Genomic DNA, 19,648 nt, shown 5'->3' with positions numbered 1-19,648 from the left:
TGGCAATTAACAGCTCCATCCTCAGACTGACTGGAGGAAGGTATCAATGCCATTTCCTTGAACTTCATTGTTTGTGCAACAAGGTATCCAGTTTGAGTTAATCAACTCTGGAAACAGGTTCCTGTGACTAGACGTCCCCCAACAGACTGCTCCTGCAACCCTTAACAATACCATTGTTAAATTAATCAAAACCATAAACTGACTCCCGAAATTGCACCTACCGGCAGGCGGAGACACCTGTGACTAACAGCTTTCATGCACTACTCAAGACCCACATGGGACAGCAACCTCCAAATTGGGCAGCCAAGATGATGCTGGGAGATCACACAAGTCTGCCAGAGAAGGGACATAAGTCAGTGAAGCGTGACCCTCCATGGTGCCCCCTCATCCAGCACGGGACCTACCGAGACAGAAAGACAAGCAGGTGACCCCTTTTTGGAGAAGACACCACCCAGGAGGAAGCTGGCCATTGACAGCAAATCTGCAGGGCCTCAGATAGGTAAATATACTAACACCAGCACCCCCACAATTACTACAGCAGCTACTATATACACTATACTACATGGGTTTAAATGACATGGGTTTGAATAAGTGAGTGCATGTGTGTATATGTGTTAAGGTGACCAGTACCCATTATAACCTCCCAGAATATGCATTTATAATTCTATTAAAATTTCACATCCCATCTAATAAACTAGAATATATAGTAATCCTGTGAGTTGGTCCTTTGTAGTCAACACATTCATAATTCATAATTATGGTGCATTAAGTTTAGTACCTGTAACGACAGGTACTAACATAATGTGCCATAATCAGTGCTACTGTGCATTAGTGGAAATGGTCTTTTAGTAATGTTAATGCTCAGTAGACTAAATCTACTGTGCATTAGTGCATTAGCACAAGTTTTGCTTGCTGCACTAATGTGCAGTAGGATTAGTCTACTGCACTTGAAGGGTCTTGTGTAGACACCCGCAGCTACTATGGCCCCAGGGAATTTACCTGTGAGCAGACTCCCTCTGGCTCTCTCTCCAGGCTGAAATAAATGGGCACCTACCAGATATTCCTGGGTTCTCTACTCAATTTCACTTGTAGCAACTTGTTTCTTTCTTCCCTCAGAGTCTTCAAACAGGCCTGAAGATTGTCCTAAAGAAACAGAAAAAGTTGAGCTATTTTGCCTTGAGGAGTCAGAGTAGTGAGGTGCCTGGGGTGTTTTTTGTGATTCGGGTTTGGGGGGTGGAAGTGAGGGGAATTTTTTATTCCACCTAAATGCCAAGACTCTGGAGCTCCTTGGAGACCCAAGTCAACTCCTGGCATTAGAGACAGCTTGGAAGTGAGTTTGACAATTGCTGGAGTTCAGGACACTGGCAATTCCTTTGGCCTGTTCCTAGTCTACTGTCCTTGTGATTGAAGCTCTATTCATCATTTAGTTATTTCAGTTCTGCCAACGATTCCTTTATTTCTTAGTGCAAATTGATTTTTGAAAGGAGTCGGACAAATACTTTAAAAGCTCTCCACTGCCTCCTACCTTTGTAGATTTCAGTAAACATTGTAATGTTGCATAGGAGCAGATGAGGATAAGTGAGGCTGAGGGCCTTGTTACACATTGTACTTTGAGCTACTCAAGTGTGGGTGCACCTACATGTGCAATTAAGCCATAAAAGCCCACTTCACTGTAAGCCTTCCCTGGGAGCAAATCTGCTCCCAATGAAAACAATACAATACAGGGCTGCTCCTACCCTGCTCTGGTCCCCTGCAGTAGTTAGCTCCCAGGATGCTAGCCCAGGGACTAGTGGAGACCATGAGACCTGGTCCTGATGGGCACAGGGTTGGGAGACAGCTGCTGCTGCAGAGCTCTCCCAGCCCTGTGCACATGGAACAAGCCTTGTGCCCAGTTGGGCTTCCCCATGCAGCCAGGGGCTGGCCAGGAGCTGTCCTGCTTCTGGTTCAGCTCCCAGCCAGTCCCCAGCTGAGGGAAGGTGCTTTTGGAGGAGCCATTGTCCCTGCCCCAGGAAGCGCCAGATAATGGGGACCTGATTCAGTCCCCTACCTTGCTTCCCCCCACCAGCCCCAGACTCCAATCTTGTACCCATCTTTGCCTTCAACTTGGCTAGCTGGCATAGGCTGTTCAGGCTCTTTGCACGGGGTTGCAGGGGCAGGAGGGGGAGTTGGCTCGGTGCCAGAACTACCCTCTGAGTCATAGAGGTCAGGGGGTGGAAATCTTATCCCCACAGCACAGGAAGGTGTGTGTGGGGGGGAGGGGGCAGTGCATCCTGGCATTATGGAGGTCTGCAATTTAGGTAGCTTGTGTGTGGGTAGTGGACATGCATTAATGAAACATGAGCATGGATCAGAGATAAACCTAAGCTGGAGTGGAATAACTTTAAGCTGCCTGTGCTTAAAACTAGTTTCAGGTGTTAATGTGTAGACAATCCGCAGGTTAAAGAGCTACAGGAGCCACTTAAAATTAATGTGTAACAAGACCCTAAGATAGTTAACTGATTTCAAGCAAAGGAAGTGGTAACAGGCAGGAGAACAGTTGAGCTAGAGTAAAGATGAGAGATGCTGCATCTGTACAGTAATATGGAAATGAGACAAAACTGCTTAGAACTAGTCTGACTACAACATGATAAAATCAGGAGATTGACTTTCACTATTACAAGGTTGTTTATGGAGCTTTAAGAATGAGTTTAACAAGTACTTGTATGGGATGGTTTTTACCTGGCTTGAGCAGGGGGCTGAAATAGATGACCTTCTGAGGTTCCTTCCAGCCCTACTTTTTTCTGTTTCTCTCTAGGTGTTGGAAAATCCCTGGATTTAGTCTCTGAAAATTTGGTTAAGAGTTTTTCCCTATCATCCTGGCCACCTGTTTGTGATTTTTAGATGTTAGAACAGAGTAAACTTAGAGATTAAAGTATTTTTCTCTTTCTGGCACTGTAACTTTTTGCAGCTTATCAGGTTTAGAATCATTTTTATCATTTGGGACTTTTCACATTTTTAACCATGATCTGTAACCGTTGTTCAGGCTCTAATGATTTAACTATTTTTGTCCAGCTCTGTAGCAGACTTAGGACCATTATGGTATTTCTTGGTGAGGTAAGTACTTCCTCTATTTTCTGGTTAAGAGTTTAATTAAAGCTTTGCTATAACCATAGGCCACTCAAACCTGCCTTGGTCCCACAGACCATACTTGAGGGTCAACATGTTTAACCACAATTACCCCAAATTTCTTTTTCTAGCCTTTTCCATGTAGTAGGGGCCTCCCAGGTCTGGTCACATCAGTAACAGAAGGGGAGAGAGATGGAAGGTGTCAGGAAACCCAATGTAATGTAATGTGTTGTGTGCACTGAAAATGTGAAATGAGTGTATGACAGAAGGGGAGCAACCTTGTGGAGACTAGCTGACTGATCATGGACTACAAATCCCAGAGCACCTGGAAGCAGGAAGTGGAAGGGACAAGAAACCCTGCAGATAGAAGATCTTGGGGGAGCAGGAAGAGGTGGGGGGATCTGGGAGCTTGGGCTGGCTACTGCCAGGAGTCCTGGGGGCGATTGCGGTGCTGCTGTGAGCTGGACTGAAGGGCAGAGAAATTTCTGCGCCGACCTACAGACCTGTGCAGAGCGACTCTGGACTAAAGGCTGGTTCCTGGGAACATCCCCAGAGGTGGGCACGGGACTCTGTGTGCTGAATGTATGCATGTACCCCTGTGGTGCTGACCACTACCTGTTTGCTCATCCTTTAAATGTATGTTGTTATACTGTGAATGCCTTTTTACCTGAATCTGTCCTTTCCCGTTGCTCTCCTGGCCTGTGACCCAAACCCCTAATACACTTGCTATAAAGTAAATCCCTCACTGGCTGTTGTGATTGCGTCTGACACTGCAGGGGCCTGTTACACCAGGAAGGAATCAACCCATAAGTAAACTAAAAGCTGTTCAGCTGGACTATGGTTTCCTACCTCGTATTCCTGGGCAGCCTTGCTGCAGCTGGGTGCACTGAGGGTCTGTCACACACCAGGTAGACAGTTGTTCCATCCTCAGACCACAGGAGTTTCAGAGCCTGCAGGAGGGAGTCCCCCACTACTACTACCTGGCACCTCCTCTGTTGTGTCTTATTGTGTTTTCCTTGTACTGTCCTTTGAAGGCCAAAGCCCTCATGTTCAGCACTGCAGGGTTCAGTTTGCTTGTGACAGTTTTGCAGCACTGGGGACTCCATTTTTCTCTGCCATGAGGAGCCAGAGGCATTGTTGGGTCCTCTCCCTCCACAGGACTGGACTGGGTCAAGACTGAGGCAGAGCAAGAATAAATTCTGCATACATATACAGAGGACAATTGTTAAGATCCACCATGGATATGATTCCAGAGAGTTATAATAATAAATAATGGTTAGTTCAACCTAGGAGTGTCCAGAGTGTTGTTGCTGAACTCACAACATATAGGCCCAGAGGCAAGAGCTCTGAGGGAGCTTTCTGTGAATGGGGACAGGGTCACAGCAATTATAACGCACCCTCTTAGTGAAAACACTGACTTATCAGGGCTGTGTAAGGTCAGGCTCCTGCTGGTAGAGAAATAGGCATGTGTCCTGCTCTGAATGCCCTTAATATCTCTGCTGTCTGCCTGCTCTGGAGGAAGGAGGGAGGGGTTGGCTCTGGAAAAGCTTCACCGCTTCTTCTGATTTGTAAAAGAAAGACTTAACCACACCAAGGTCTCTTCCTCTTTTCTCAGTACAACACAGCTGTGTGTGCAGAGCCTTCCCCAGATCCAGCATGCTGAGTGCAGTGCCACAGTCACAGCTGTAGCTGTGGGAGAAGTGGTGTCCAGCCCACAGGGGACATCTTGCCATGTGAAGTCGAGTAATGGAAAGGAACCCATAGCAGATGTTATGAAAGGAGAAACAAAGGAGAAATAAGACAAAAGATCCAATGCCACTAAAAGAACAAAGCAAAACAAAAAAAAAATTCCCCACACTTTATGTTTATTGAGTCATCTTCTGACATAAGAGACCAAGGGCCAGTGCAGTGCAGTGAAGCTGGTGTTTTCAGAATATCCTAAGGAAGGGAGGTCCCTATACCCAAGTACAACTCTGTGCGATCTTGGAGCCTTCCAGTTCCGGGCAGTTCCCTTTCCCATGGCCCTTTGCTATACATGGTGCTTTGGCTAAAGTTGATTCAATCAGCTGTTAGATAAAAGCATCAAAAAGCCTTGCTAAAGCGCCTGATTTATACAGGTGTTGCGTAAGCCAGATCAAACTAATGCAATGTCTCTTCTAGGCATGCGCTCTCTTTGCTGCGGGGGTGCGCTGAGCTGAAAGTAAAGCGCTGGGGTTTTTTTCCACGTTTGCAAACATAAACATCCCAGCAGCTTCCCACAGGTAGCCCTTGGATAGCCTAAATTGCCTCCCTCCCAGATTACCCCAGCAGGAGCCTCTCAGTTCAAAGTAAGCCAATAGGTAGTTTTCAGAAAGCCCCAGCCCTGAACTGCTCTGGCTTAGAGGGGGATGCCAGCTTTAAAGCTGGGGGCATCCCAAAGGCTAGACTTTGGAGGTCTTACTCAACAGCGCAGGTTGATCTTAGCTCCCATCATCCACAATGAGAACCAGGGCCGGATTCTCTCCCCACCAAATGAAGCTTGCGGAAAGGTGAAGAGCTGATCCCCGGTATCAGCATCAAGAAATGACACCCTTCCTTCTTCACAGTCTAGATACACCAGCACCTTTTGGGGCATGCGTCGTAGGGCCACAGAGGTGGGAAAAGGGCAAGTGAGAGCCCGAAGATGACCCAGACAGCACCGCACAGCCCAGATTCCCTTACCAGGGCTAGGAATAACGTTTCTCTTCCTCCCGACAGACTCTCTGGCAACCCCCACAGCCCAGCTATGCACCTTTGCTATGTTCACTTTCCAGGAGTGTCTCCCCGAGGTGAATCCCTCAGAACCCAACACATAGTATGCAGGGTCAAATCTCTCAGGATTGTCAGGCACATTCTGTCTGTTCCTTCCCTTTTTCACACTTCTCCGATCTGCAGACAGGATGAGGCAGGGATGAGCTGTATCTCGATCCAGAGTCACCTTCACTGGGAGAGAGAATCTCAGCATAAGGGCACAGTTCAACCCAGGAGCAGACTAAGGCCATTACTCACACCCACCAGCAGCCCCGATCTGGCTATGTCTGTTCTGGGTCTCAGGAGCTGCCTCTGTCCTAGGCCCATGAGGCTGAGCAGGAACAGCCCCACAGCTCCTCAGTCTGGCACTGGGGAGAGCACCTGCCCCAGAGGAAAAGAAAAACATGGTAGCAAATCCACAGACAAAGGCAGGAAAATCCCAACCTGCCAGGTTATAGGACAGGGGGGTTTAGTGCTGGGCTGGCAGGTTTTTAGTCCCAGGTTTCTCTGGGACTGTTCTGTTGGTGTCAGGACAAGCTCCTCCAGCACTTACCTGTGTTGTAAGATTTCTTCGGTTGCCATCTGGGCTTCTTCTGACTGGACGGAAGATTATCTGTAAGGGGAAAGGGTCGCAGACATTAGACCTCCTGTGTCTGGTTCTTGATGCCAGGCTGAGACCTGCCTCTGTCCTGAGCCCCAGAGGCTGAGCAGACACTGGGACAGCTCTTCCCCTGACTGCTGGGGCCTAGGGTTGCCAACTCTGATTAAAGTTAATCAGGGAGATTTGTTTCCCCAACATGACATAATATAATATCCTATTAATATCCTACTAAAATCTGGATTGCTTTCAGTAGTCACTGGGAGAGCGATGCTGATTCTGGCAGACTCCCAGGCAGCCCGGGAGGGTTGGCAGTCCTGCTGGGGTCTGTGGCTTCAGAAGCTGACTCTGCATCTCTCTGCTCCCCTGCAGTGGGTCTCCTCCCCCAGGACAGGGAAGGAGGAAGTTGCAGGTGTAGGCAGAGGAGTGAAGGGAGGAATGTAACAACCACGGACCCAGAGGAGCTCAGTGCCCAGCCCTTCCTGGCTCCTTTTTTTCCGCTTTCTGTTGGGAAAGTGGTAGAGTTGAGGGAAGAGCCCTTGGCAAAGAGATAAGATTTACAGCTCCCTGATTCATTTTCTAAGGGACCAGACAATGTCTTGCATTGGCTGGGGAACTCCAGGGGTCCAGCCAGTGTCACCCTCCACTCAGTGGCCACTATGGGGTGCAGGATAGTAGGGGTACAGCTTAACCTAGGCCACAGCCTCCCCCCCTGCTTCACTCTGTTCCTGCTTCCTCATGAGCACTCCCTGCATCTGCAGCTACAGGGCAGGAGACATCTTGTTGAAGGAATTCCCGGGTTGCCTAGGGACAGATGGTTTCATGCTTTCCCTACCTCCCCTTGGGACCGGGCCACCAGGCTCCAAACCTGAAAACCTGCATTTAATTGAATTTAGATTCCTAATTCAGGCATCCAGTCAGGGGGCACAGCGGCTTGGTTCTCAGTGGGGCAGGACTCCACAAGCGCCCACCCACAGCTCCTGCTGGGCCTGCAGGTATGGATGATGCTGAGCAGTGCTGGAGCAGCATGGACCCTGTAGTTCTGGAGGTTGGAGATGCCCTGAGGGCCTGCTGAAGAGTCCAAGTTTATTAAGGATTTGCTGATATTCACTGAGGTCAGTGGAAGATGGGATGATTCCTGCATCCTGCTACATCAGCCCAGGTGTTCAGTTTCTCTCTCTAAAAAAGGAGATTCAGGCTCCTACTAAAAACTAACAGCCCAGACCCTGTCTCCTCCTTAGAAACATGAACAGTTCTTTGTTACCCTCCAAAGCCCTTTTCTCAGTACCTTGAAACTGCCCTAAAACCTCTCTTAGAGCTACTTTTTGACCAGTAAATTTCCTGAGTTTCTTGTCCGGTCTGGAGAAAATCCCTTTAGGCATCATGAGTGGTTTTCTCTCACACCTGAGAAAAACAATGCAGTGTTACTCTATTTTCCTTTTGTATTTCATCATGGTAGAGACATTAGCTAGATGTGGAGTGACCTAATGACTGACCCCCACCATATACTTTGCCTCAGGGCAGGGGCACTGCAAATAATGGTAGTGCTGACACCCATCACAAGGACCAGTTAAAGGTCTTCAACACTGAACTGTCAAGGACTTTTTTCTGATAAGAAAAGATTTGAGATTCTAGGGTCAGTCACCTCAAACTCTAGGAGCAAGGGACTTTCCTTGGCAGCCAAGAGCTGAAAGGCTCAAATTCCCATAGTCCTGAGGCAGCCAGGCCCCAGATCTGTTACGTCCCTTTAGAACAGCAGAAGCTAATCCTTGCTACTCCAGGGATAACACCAGAGCTTGTATTAATGTGGGAACAATCTCAGGATGGTTATTTCTTAGAAGACCTGTATCCAAATGGTATCCCTGCTGCATGTGCTGTGGTGATCTGGGGAAATGTGGCCATAGCACTGTTTCCAGGCTCCTTCCCTGCATGGGAGTGAGGAGGAGCCACATACCTGCTCAACATGCTCTTGATGCCCTAGAAGGGAGAGAAACAGAGAAGAGAAAAGAAAGGTAAGTATCATATGCCACAAAACCTGAGACCCTCTTGCTCTGGGGGTTATGCACTCTCCCCTCAAGCTCCAAGTGTCACACACAAAAAGATCTAGGTAAATGTGTTCAAGACCTGATCTACTGATGCCTCCCAGAAGTGAAACAAAGTAGTGGGGGTGCACAGGATGGCTACAGCTGCTGCAGCTGCTGTGTTTGCATTCCTCTCCCCCGAAGCAGTAGGGCTGCGTGAGGCTTTGGACAGAGCTTCGGATCTGGAGAAGCTTCGGACACTTCGGGGTCCGAAGCAGCATGTCCGGGTGGAAGCACCGCCTCGTTCGGCTTCGGAGCTGCCTCGGAGATCCGGCCATAGGGTATAATGGGGAAACAATAAAATAGCTATAACTTTGTTGTTTTTTGTCTGATTTTGATGAAACTTACAGGGATGGTAGACCCTGCAGGGAGCATGAATTCTGCCAAGTTTCAAGAAGATCAGTGCAGGGATTTGTGGGGAACTGCACCCCAAATTGTTGAAAGCAAAACTCCTGTCATGTCTATGTGTTACACCACAGGGTGGGGTGGTGGTGGTGGGGGGGGGTGTCAAAACTGCAGGCCTGGTAGCTCTTACTGAGGCCACAAAACTTGCCAAATTTCAAGAAGATCAGTGCAGGGGTTTGGGGGGAACTGCACCTCAAGCTGCGGACAAGCAAAACTCGTGCCATGAGTGACACTGTGTGTGCTAGGGCGCAGCAGGGTGACAGCTGCAGGGATGGCGGCCCCTGCTGTGGCCATAATGCCTGCCAGCTGTGGAGGAGATTGGTGCAGGGGGGTCCTGGGGCCCTGTACCCCTAGATGCTGACAGGCAAAACTGGTGTCATAAGCTCTTGTGGGCCCCAAACTCCTGCAATGATCTTGAAATTTGGCAGGCTTTGTGGCCTGAGCAGGGCCCACCACCCCTGCAGTTTTCACCCTCCTGTGTTGTAACACACAGCTATGACATGAGTTTGGCTTTCAAGAATTTGGGGTACAGTTCCCCCAAACCCCTGCACCGATCTTCTTTAAACTTGGCAGGTTTCATGCTCTCAGGAGAGGCTACCATTTCTGCAAGTTTAATACAAACCAGACAAAAAACAACAAAGCTATAGATATTTTATTGATTCCCCATTCTACCCTACAGCTGGATCTCCAAGGCGGCTCTGAAGCTTGGGCCGGACCGAGGTGGAAACCCAGTTCAGAGCTCGGATCGGATCGCGGCCGTCTGAAGTGGCCGGATCCGAAGCTGGATCAGATCGCTGCTGACTTGCACAGGCCTATCAAGTAGGCACCTGGGCTTGTCGTCCAGTTACCCCACCCTCTAAGTTACACTACTGGTCCCATCCAGACCAGTGATTCAGGCCTCTTCCTTTCCAGTGCAGGGATGGAAGGGATTCAATGTACCTCACCTGCAGGAAGTCACCTGTCGGCTGCTGGCACTTCTCTTCCAGGTCATTGATCAAACTGTTGAGAGAGGATATCTCCTCAGAGAATTGGATGATTGTTTCCCTGTGACTTTTGTCCATCTTCTCTTCCAGGTCTTTGAGCTGGACACACAGGAGGCGTTCTTTTTCTTGAAGATGCTGGTACAGTTTATTATATTCAGCCAAAATCTCCTTTGTCTCCATTTCTGCCTTTTCCTGACACAATCAGAAGAAAGGTATGCTGTTACCTGGAACCTGTAATTGGTGGCTTTGTTCCTAAGGTATTCAAAACCATAATATCCAAAGGACAGGGAGGGGAAGAACAGGGCTGAAGGCAAGATGAGCTATATGGTGGCATCACAGTTACAGGCAAGGTGGAGTTGCAAAGGTGAGGCAAAGAGGTAAGGTACTTCAATTTTTATGTTCTTATATAAATTTATAAATGGCAATTGAACCGTATGCTTCTGGCATCTATAAACCAATAATGTTAGATGTCAGATGTGGAGATCTCTGGAGATATCTAGACAGCATCCATTTCTGCCATGGCTGGAGACAGAATACTGGGTTAGATGGACAACTGGTCTGACTCAGTATAGCACTTTTTACCTTCTTACTTTCTAGTAACTCTTTCTTGGGTTATTAATTGCACCAGATAATGGAGGCAGTGGGAGGCTGAACCAAGTCACAAAACAAGGGTGGTGTAAAGCCAGGCATGAGTAGCTCCAGAGGGGTTGGTTCCCACTGGTAGGGGTGCCATAAGCAGTGTAAATGAGTCCTCCCCCAAACCCAATTGTTTTGTTCTTGCGTGTTGAGAGTGGAAGGCAGTGGAGGCCAAATGGGCATCCTGTGGGGAGGGGAATGGGGGGAAAGGGGTCAGCAGTTACAGCCCTGCCATCCCCTGCCCCATGATCAGGGGCCATGAGGGGTAGGTGGGACTGTCTGGGAGGGGTAATGAGGAGAAGGGGATCCTGGGGGTCATGAGGCAAAGGAAGGGAGCCATGGATATCAAGGTGGGGTTTTTTGGGAGGTGGGGGAAGGCAATGGGATAGGAAGTTGTGGGGTGAGATGGGCTGGAACACTGTGGGGGTGTGAGGGGCAGATGAGGTGTGGGACTGAGGGGTATGGTAAGGGCTGTAGGAGTGAAATGGGATGTGAATGAGGTTGAGAGTAAGAGGGATTGTGGGTGAAGGGGGCCCAGGAGATGTGAGGGGCTTCAGTGAGGTTTGGGGGCTCAGAGGGGCAGAGGAGAGCTCAGTGGGGTGTGAGGGAGATGGTGAGGGATCGGGGGCTGGGGTGTAATGGGGACCAGGGTGTAATTCTGTGTATGGTGCAATGGGTTCATAGTGGCAGTGGGTAGAATTTAATGGAGTCTTAAGGGGATGGTGGGATCTGATCCACCTGGGGCACAGGTGGGACAACAGGAGACAGAGTGAAGCTGGAGGTCTTTGAGGTTCAGGGGTAATGCAAAAAGGAAGAGGGGTACTTGAGTGTCTGGGGGATTCGTGTGCTGGAGCACTGACCTGATAGTTCTTGTAGTTCCGGTTTTCACACTCTCTCCAGTTTTCAAGCTTCTTTCTCTGTTCCTTTAGACTCTTCAGCTGAGTCTGAATTTGTTCCTGAGGAAAGGAAACTTGCTTGGGTGAGTTTTCCTTTGCTAAAGGAGAACCCGCAAACTTTTTCACATCCTCAAAATCAAGTTTGCTGCCTGGATACAAGTTCAATGACTTTTGGTGGTAAAAGTAATTGGTAAGATTGGTTGGGGCTGCCAACTGTGCTGTGACTCTTTTTGGTTATCCAGGAGTGGAATAATGTCAGGCTGAACAGGAGCCAGCAGCCAGGGGCTCAGATCACAGCTCAGCCTTTTTTTGAGGGCTCAGAAAGCTTTGTATTCAAGGGACTGGTTACTGCCTACGCTTGGGAGGAAATGAGTGACAGACACCAGAATGGCCAGCTATCAGCATCTGATGAAGTAAGGCACTGCTCACAAAAGCTTATGCTACACATCTCTGGTTTAGTTAGTCTACAAAGTGCAAATCTATTTTGCCTCCTGTCCAACTATGAGAGTCACGTTCCCCTACTGCTGGGGTGTCAAACCTATCTGGCTCTGTGGGTCAGATGAGTGCGTGGGGCTGTTTCAGGCTCCTGGACCTTCCCTCCACCCCTCAAGCTGGATCCAGCACACAGGGCACCCACTCTAGGACCTGTGTTCCACAGGGCATCCAGCCAGGCTCATCCAGCTTTCCTGCTGCATGCAGCACCGCCTCACCACCCCACTTCTGCTGGTCTAGAATCCAGCCACAAATGGTGCCCACTCCGGCTAAGCACCCCAGGGGAGACATCCAAAGCAGGGGTTTGGTTGGGCACAGTGAAGCAGGTAGCTTAGCATAGTAGCATCTCCTACTATCCTGCCACAGTCCAGTCCAGAGCATGGTGCCTGGGGCGATTCACAGGAAGGTGTAGCACAGTAGCTGGGTGTTGGGGACATATCTTTGACATCCCTACTTTACTGCATGTCCAGGTCCAGCTGACTATGTATTGCAGGAAGATTAGACATCAGAGGGCAGCACCACCTTCTATAGATCTAGCATCCCACATGTACCATTAGGGACAGCCAGTGTTTGCCCATGAGGGGGATGGATGATGATACACTAAAGCAATGCTTTACCAGACTTTACCCTGTCCATCTAGTGTCTGACTGGAACTGGGGATGATGGGGATAAATCAGTGACTATATCTGAACTGCTTTGACAGCCAGCTCTGAAGTACAGAGGAGCCTGGGAAATATTAAGAAAAAGCCATGGCAAAGTCAATTCCGTGCTGGGTTATGGATGGCCAGGTCTAGCAGTCATCCTAGGTCAGAAAACATAACCAGGATCTGAGGGGAGTGTGTGGAGTCCAAATGTAGGGGAGCCAGGAAGCCAGAAGACTGAAAATCCGTCTGGGGAATAGAGTCAGAAATCCAAAGGGCTGGGGAAAGCACTGGGTCAGGAGGCCAGCTGTGTCAGATACCTTGGAGATCAAACCAGAGATGGGTTAAGGAGCCAAAGGGTCAGGCAAGACTCAGGGTCCATGGGCAAGCTGGGGCAGGTAGCCATAGAATCCAGCAGAGGCACCAACCAAGGCTGAGACAACCTGGGTACAAGATTGAGCCTTGTTGTGCAGACACTGCTTCTTTTATGTCAGGGTTTTTTATAGGAAGTGGTAAAGGGCCAGTGGACCCTGGCTTGCCACTCTGGTTGCAGAGAAAGGGTGGGTGTCTAGGCCCAGATATTGGGCTCTGACCACCTAGCTCCACCCCACTACTCATCTGAGGACATGGTAAACTAGACTATGTGGCTGTACTAGGAAGGCCAAAGCCCCAGGTTCAAGACCAAAGTCTGGCAATTGTAAGGTAGAAATACCCATGAGGTTTTGCTGTTTAACACACTCTGGGTTTGTCTACATGAGATGTTTACTGCAGAGTTGACTAATTAGATCTGTAGTAAATGTTATGTGTCTACACAAGTGCACCCCTCTTAGGCTAAAGTAAACTAATTAACTCCACAGCAGCGTAGTACTTGTAAATGCAAGTACTATCCAGCTGCAGAGTTTTTTACTCCACAGCAGCATATGTGTGGATGCTGCCCTGGCTGGCTGGGACACAAGGGTGCCCCAGTATGAGGAGCTGTCTGCTGGATAGCCCCATGCTGAAGCACCCTTGTGCCTCAGCCAGCCCTTTTGCAGCACATTGAGCCAGGGGAAGCAGCCCCAAGCTGGTAGGCTGATCCCTGGGACCCTGTGTCAGCTGGGGCTGCTCCAACCCAGCTTAACATGCTGTTCAAATGAAGTGCCCAGGAGCAGTAAGCAATGGGGCAATATACTTTGGAGTTATTGCTTGACATTAATTGCACATGTAGACACACCCTCTGTATTCTAACCTATTCTCTTCCCATATGAGCAGCCATGGGGTCAGGCATGGAGTGCTTGTTGAATAATTTTTGGAGGGTTCCAAACTGAGAACCTTGGGAGTTTTTGCCCTGTACTGAAAGGGCAGGAGTCATGAGACCTTACACAGGATTTTTACTTACAAAGCCGTTTCAGAACAGCAGGTGTCAAGAAGAAAACATGAAAAAGCAGAGTCTCCAAAGGTCTGAAAACAAATGATTTTCCCCATTTTCATTTTCCTGGTCTATCCTGGAATCACAAACCTAAATATTTCTTCTTCTTTTCTGGAGGCCTGGAGGGTAGGACAATACTGGAATTCAAATGTAGAAATAACAGGGTGTGTGTACACATGCATTAACATGTGTTAGTTAATGTTCATTAGATCTAGTACCTCTGGGCATTTTTACATATTACAGCAGCTCCAGGAGGACAGATGGGGGCGAGGGGCCTGGTGCCAGACAGGGGTGCAGACAGGGGCCAGGGTCCCGGGGCCCAATACCTGAAAGGGTAAGACAAGAGCTGGTGCCTCAAAGCCAGATCCAATACAGTGAGCCCAAGTTGGAATACCCAGCTAGAGGAAAGGGGCAGAGGTCAAGGAGGCCACAGTCCCAACAGGCGATAACTGATGGTGCAGTGACACCTGCAAGGCTTGGGGCATGGGGTAGGGGAGGAATGGAGCCACTCAATTAGCCATTAAGACTATAGGTGTTCTGCAGGGACATAGTCTGGCCAGAAGGGCCCACCAAACCTGTGGGTATAGTTAAGACCAGTGGGGTGCAGGGACAACCTGGTGGTGATTTAGCTGAACTGGGGCTCACTCTAAGGCTCAGGGGCAGCCTCCCTTTCAATCACACAATTACATCAAAGCATAGTGGGCATCACAAAAGGGAGGGCACCTAGAGACAGAGCAAGACACAGTTGCGGAGCCACCAGGGAACATCATGGCTGCGTATGGGACCCCAGCATGCTACAGTCACCAACCCTGAAACACACTCCCATGCTTAGGTGGTTCTTGAGGTAGCTGAGAGGTGACATTCACTCAACCAACCTTCATTCCTGAACTCTAGGCTGCAATGTGGCCTGAATGATTTTTTCCTTGTCAAACGTGGTAGCCAGAATCACCAGCTGCTTCCCCCACCAAAAATATCCCACTCACATTGCCCCCTTCCCCAACACCTTGAAACAGGGGAACAATCATAATATAAATGTAACCCTTCTATCAAACTGAGGACAAGGGTCAGATTCCGATTTAGAAGTGTAAGAAAAAAACAGTAAAAATATTTGGTGTCAGTAAAAAGTTTGCAGATGGTCAGTAAACCCCCCCCCAACCTTGAATTAGAAACTTTTCTTGATTGCAGTAGCAATTTTTATACCATGCTCCCCAACCCCCTAGGGGTCCCCTAATCACCCACAAAACTCAGTACCCACTAACTACACTCCACACCAGGCTGTCTTCACATTTCACGTTCCAGCTTTTCTCCCACCAACCCTGCTCCTTCCATCCTGGCACAGACCCCCAGTGAAGGACTACTCTCTTAGATGAGCAGTGTTACAGGCAAAGGGGATGCTGCAGCAGCAGCTAGAACACATGGCTTTGGACTGGGTGCAGGGAGCTAATGAAGGTGCCATGAGTAACAATGCCCTGAGAAGAGGGCCTTTCAGGGTGCAGCACTCCAGTTCAGATACAAGATGGCACCCCTGTGCTCCATCTGTGCCTCAACACTGCCTCCAGTGACCACAGAGCTTGGTTGCTCTCTGTTTCTATATACAGTACAATTTTCTTTTACTCACTGAGTTTTTAGGCTTGATTTTTATGGCGTATCCATAAATTCACCAACATTTGGCAACCCTGAGCCTGGGATTGTCATGGAAGGAAATGAAGCAAGAACTGATGTTGTACACACCACTGACCAAGGCAGACAACAAAGAAATAATGAAGGTATGGCTTTGGGATAAATCACAGAGAAGTGAGAGGAACACATTTATCTGTAGGGCCCAATAATTAGAGCAGCTGATGAAGTCTCTTGATGAGTACTTTGACCCCAAGAAAAAAAATGAGACTGTAGAAAGATACTGCTTTGGATCCAGAACAAGGAAAAGATTGTTATGTTATAGGCCACGTGTGATTTTGGAAAATAACAAGATTTCCTTATTAGGGACAGAATTATTTGTGAGATATCTAATCCTAAACTAAGGAAGAGATTCTTGGGAGATCCTGATCTGACTGTGGAGAAATGCCTCCCAGTATCAAGAGCAGGTGAATTATTTAAGGAAAAAAATCAAAACACTAGCTAGTGCAGAACAAGTACGCAACATAAATTTAAAGTCACAAAGGGTGTGTCTACATGCCGCCGTATGGAGATGTTGTTACAGTGGCAGTATCGTAGCCAATGAGGTTAATCCGAGGCGCGATTATTGCTAGTTGAAAACATTTCCTTTTGGCTATCACTGTAGCAGTGCACTATAAGCAGGGAGTGTGCCACTATAGCCACCTATCACATGTAGACCCACATGATCATTATGTCACCATAGCATATCATACGGTGACATCACGTGCTGCTACCTCACCATAGGCGACATGTAGACATTAGGCATGTGCGAAGCAGCAAGTATTCGCTTTGGATTCAGCCGATTTGGGGGACAGTGTATTCGATTTGGTGATTTGAATCACTGTTCTGAATTGATTCAGCAGAATCTGATTCAGGGATTCGACTGCTGCTGCCGAATCTCTGAATCTCCAAATCACGCAGGCCCATCCCCTGCCTGCTCTCCCAGCCCCAGCAATAGCTACCCCGCCCACCCCAGCTCCCAGCTCTTTGAAAAAAAAAAGCCCCAATTCACCAGGTGCTGCTAGGCAGAGGGCAATCCCTGCTGTCCCCCACAACACCACGCCCATGGGGGAGCTCCATGGGGGACTCTGCACGAGCCCTATGACCCCCCCCTCACTCTCCTAGCCCCCCCATGGCTGCCCCACCTGCCCCAGCTCCCAGCCCTTTAAGGAAAAAAAAAACCCAAACCCCCTGGACTCACCGGTTCCTGCCTGGTGGGGGGTGATCCCTGCTGCCCCCCACTGCCCCGTGCCATGTGGGGGGCTCTTCTACAAGCCCCCCCAAAGCCCCAAGGCCACTACAGGAGTTGGTGAGTCATTTTTTTTTCTTAAGGGGCCCAAGCTGGGGTGGGAAGGGCAGCCATGGTGGGGCTGGTGTCTTGTACAGAGCCCCCTACGCAGCGTGGGGCAGTGGGAATCGCCCCCCCACCCAGAAGCACCCAGTGAGTAGGGGCTTTTTTTTAAAGCACCGGGAGCTGGGGCAGGCAGGTCAGCCACGGGGGAGCGGGGCTGGGGGAGTGGGTGAGGGTCAAGGGGTGCAGGGGGGACTGGGGGAGCAGGCAGAGGATGGGGCCTGGCAGGAGTCACCCCATGGTCCCCTCCCCTCTCCTCCAGCCCCCTCTCCCCTGCCTCCTATTTACCAGCCCTAAGTCCAGCTCCAGCTTCCTGCTGCAGCAAGTGGGGACCGCCCAAATCATCAAAGCTTTCTGAATCTTTTCTGAAGGTTTGGAGAGCTTCAAATAGATTTGGACCTTTTTATTGATCCCTTGATTTGATTCAGATTTGGAGATTCAGCTACCGAATCAGGCTGAATCTCCTCCAAATTGAATCACCACCCAAAGCTTTGCACAGCCCTAGTAGACATGCCCAAAGAGACAGAACAAAAATAAGCCAACTGAGAATGCGGTCCCCAGGGTCAGGTGTTCGTTCATGAAGCAACATGAAAGACAGAAAGAGAAACACACAGCTTGGCCATGTCCCCATGACTGGGAACATGTGGTTTCTGGCACCTCAAACCTTTTTGTGGCACAGCAAAATGCACGTGGTGGTTGTGAATCCATTTGCTGTGAAATCCCAGTATTTAAAAAAAACATGGAGGAAAAAAACAAGGCCTCACATGTGCACCACCAGAAACTGGAGCCTGGGGTTGGAGAACTATTTTGTGCTCCAGTGCTGCAACAGTCCCAGGAGAAATAAAACAAGTCATTTGAAAAAAGAAAGACACTCATAATTTTTTCCATGAATGCAACATGCATATGCAAGCTCTTTTAAGTATTCTAAGAGTGAAAGTACACTGGGTGTTTTCCATTTCATTAAAATTATTCTTTCAGCCATTTATCATGGGTGCAGACAATGGCAATGAATCCTTTAGCCCCAATATGCATAAATCTGGTGATGGTCCCACGTTAATTTTAAGTATCTTAGAATGTGCTGCACACATGCTAAGCCAAAACCTGCCCTCACCCACTCCCCCCGCCACATCACAGCATACCAGAAACTTCAAGGGCTTCAGCACTTGGGACATGTTCTCTTTAGATGACAGTAAGCATTAATGTGCAACTGTTCAGAAAACTAACTCACAGTAATGCTTACTACCATCTAAATACAACATGGTCTAAGCATAATGTGCTACAAAGCCCTCTGAGTGTAGTAATACAGTTACAGCAGTAGCTGTGAGGGAAAAAGATCCGGCACCAAAAAGGAACTTTAACCAAACACAGGCACAAAGTCTGACCCAGGCCAACACCCCCAACACCCTCATACCTTGTACTGCTCCAAAGCCTCCTGGACAGGAACCACATTGTGATCTCGATGGAGCTGGGACTCTCGGCAGATCAAGCATATGAGTATTTGGTCAGTTTCACAGAAGAGCTTCAGAGCCTCATCATGCTCCTCACACATCACCTTCACTCTGGCTTCATCAGCAGGCTGCACGCTCAGGCTCTTAACAATTTCTACAAAATGTGCCAGCTTCTTGTTTGGACCAACGATCATTTGGGGAAAGGTCTGTCTGCACTGAGGGCAGGTGCCATCTGTCTCAGCCCCTTCCCTGTACTGGGCGATGCAGGCTTGGCAGAAGTTGTGCCCACAGCCCATGATCATCACTGGATCCTTGAAGAACTCCAGGCAGATGGGGCAGGTCACCTCATTCTTGAGGTTTCCTACAGATGTTTCTGTAGCCATAGCTTGGATGGCAGAGCAGAGCAAGAGCAGTTGCCTGAGCTAGAAATTGGTTCAGTGGGACTTCCTGAGTGCTAGCTGGGTGTTTCATTTCCAAAAATGTCTCAAATTGTTGGTGACCTGCCAAGTGCCACTGAGTAAAGTTAAAACTGAAAACTGCTCATCTCCTGTAAGAAGTTAGTAGGAACAACACCAATGAAAAGCTTTTTAATCAATGCCTTGAAGGTGCAGCAACATATGTTTAAATTAGATATCAGGAAAGCCTCGCTGCTAGATTGTGGAGGCAGTGGAACAGACTGCCTAGGGAAGCTGTGCAATCTCCTCCATTGGAGGTTTTCAGGAAGAGACTGGATAAGCACTGGATGGCCTAGGGGTAGCTATGTGTGGAGCGCTTGGTAGAAAGCAGCTGATTGATTGTTGGGAGATAATGAGAAGAGCTCTTCCACTGAAAACAGGTGTATCTTGGGGGACTGTGCTCGGTAGCAAGAGAATGAAGTGGAGTTTCACATTTAGTTATGCTTACTTATGAAAGAAGATCCAAGGAGCTGGGATAAGTTTATGGAGGGGATACAGAAAGGGGATTTAAGATTGCCCAGTAAGAGGGTGCTGTGCATGAAGTTATGGTTGCTACCCCCAGGTTGAAGAGCAGAATGGAGGTGTTGGTTTTTTGCAAGCTTCTGGGCTTTGCTGGTTGCCACATGCGGCCAGGAAATGATTTGCCTTCCTGTTGTTAGAGGTATCTGTATTTTGGTTTTTGGTTTTTTTGCACTTTCCTCAGAAGCAGTGGTTGTTGGCTATA

The 19,648-nt window shown here is 48.7% G+C and overlaps 1 protein-coding gene and 1 pseudogene across 1 annotated transcript; one reads left to right on the top strand and one right to left on the bottom strand.

Annotated features, from left to right (window-relative positions):
- Nucleotides 1-4,953: 4,953 nt before the first annotated feature.
- LOC149852388 (zinc finger protein RFP-like) lies at nt 4,954-18,852 on the bottom strand. Its single transcript, XM_090028663.1, has 7 exons — nt 18,433-18,852; nt 11,438-11,533; nt 9,903-10,133; nt 8,427-8,449; nt 7,761-7,876; nt 6,428-6,487; nt 4,954-6,066 (listed from the first exon to the last, which is right to left on the bottom strand). The coding sequence occupies exons 1-7, from the start codon at nt 18,850-18,852 to the stop codon at nt 5,546-5,548; spliced, it is 1,467 nt and encodes a 488-aa protein (XP_089884789.1). The 3' UTR covers nt 4,954-5,545.
- LOC149852389 (U4 spliceosomal RNA) lies at nt 16,203-16,282 on the top strand (annotated as a pseudogene).
- Nucleotides 18,853-19,648: the final 796 nt, after the last annotated feature.

Source organism: Crocodylus siamensis, chromosome 15 (assembly GCF_052110815.1).
Source record: "Crocodylus siamensis isolate JL-2025a chromosome 15, ASM5211081v1, whole genome shotgun sequence".
Classification (NCBI taxonomy): domain Eukaryota; kingdom Metazoa; phylum Chordata; order Crocodylia; family Crocodylidae; genus Crocodylus; species Crocodylus siamensis.
This window is presented reverse-complemented; position numbering and strand designations above follow the sequence as displayed.